The sequence below is a fragment of the Trachymyrmex cornetzi genome, unplaced genomic scaffold (assembly GCF_001594075.2).
Source record: "Trachymyrmex cornetzi isolate Tcor2-1 unplaced genomic scaffold, Tcor1.1 scaffold223, whole genome shotgun sequence".
NCBI lineage: Eukaryota > Metazoa > Arthropoda > Insecta > Hymenoptera > Formicidae > Trachymyrmex > Trachymyrmex cornetzi.
In genome coordinates, this window is record NW_017296881.1 from 85,332 (window position 1) to 85,974 (window position 643).

At 47.7% G+C, this 643-nt stretch overlaps 1 protein-coding gene across 1 annotated transcript in view; it reads left to right on the plus strand.

Moving 5' to 3' along the window:
• Positions 1 to 270: 270 nt before the first annotated feature.
• Positions 271 to 643, plus strand: part of LOC108760231 (zinc finger protein 350) — a 10,698-nt gene continuing 10,325 nt past the window's right edge. The window contains exon 1 of the mRNA XM_018506053.1: positions 271 to 580. Coding sequence (XP_018361555.1) covers positions 440 to 580 — 141 coding nt within the window. The 5' untranslated portion in view covers positions 271 to 439. The remainder of the gene's footprint in view (positions 581 to 643) is intronic.

A 643-nucleotide genomic window follows, 5' to 3' on the forward strand; every position in this document is an offset into this window, starting at 1 on the left:
AACAACACAATACTGTGTCTACACTGCCTACAGCAGCGACAAAAGGTACGTTCGGAGAGACGCTATTGGCGCGCTATTATATCATTCTATTCTTGTTTTACGTCTAATAAACAACAAAGACAGAATGATAGAATAGCGCTACTAGCGTCTCTCCGAACTGCTCCGAACGCACCAAAAGTTCAGTGAAGCAGAATTGACCACGTTCGACTTGATCAGTTTCCAGCTTTTCCTGAAGATAAATTCTACGAAGAGTCGTGCTCGCGGTAATTTGAATACATACATTCTCGCATCCTATTGCATCGTATTTTCGCGTCCATCGTTCTGATACGCGGTAAATTCGTGTGGCCAGCGCGGCATAACCTAAACTTCCGGTGATTGTCCGTTGTGCGTGTATCGTGCGTGTGTGTCCCTCTTGCATTCTGCATCGCGCGAGGCGACAATGGCAATGAACGAGGACCTCGGTTTCGCCGAACTTTGCCGGCTGTGCTCGCTCAAAAGCAATCATCAGCTGCAGATATTCGACAAGGAGAGCGAACAGCGGCAGTTGCTGTTTAAAATACGTTCCTGCGTGCCCATCGTGGTAAGTAAAAACGAGAATTTGCTCCGATCCAGGACCGCATTGTTGCCGGTTGTGTCGATTGAG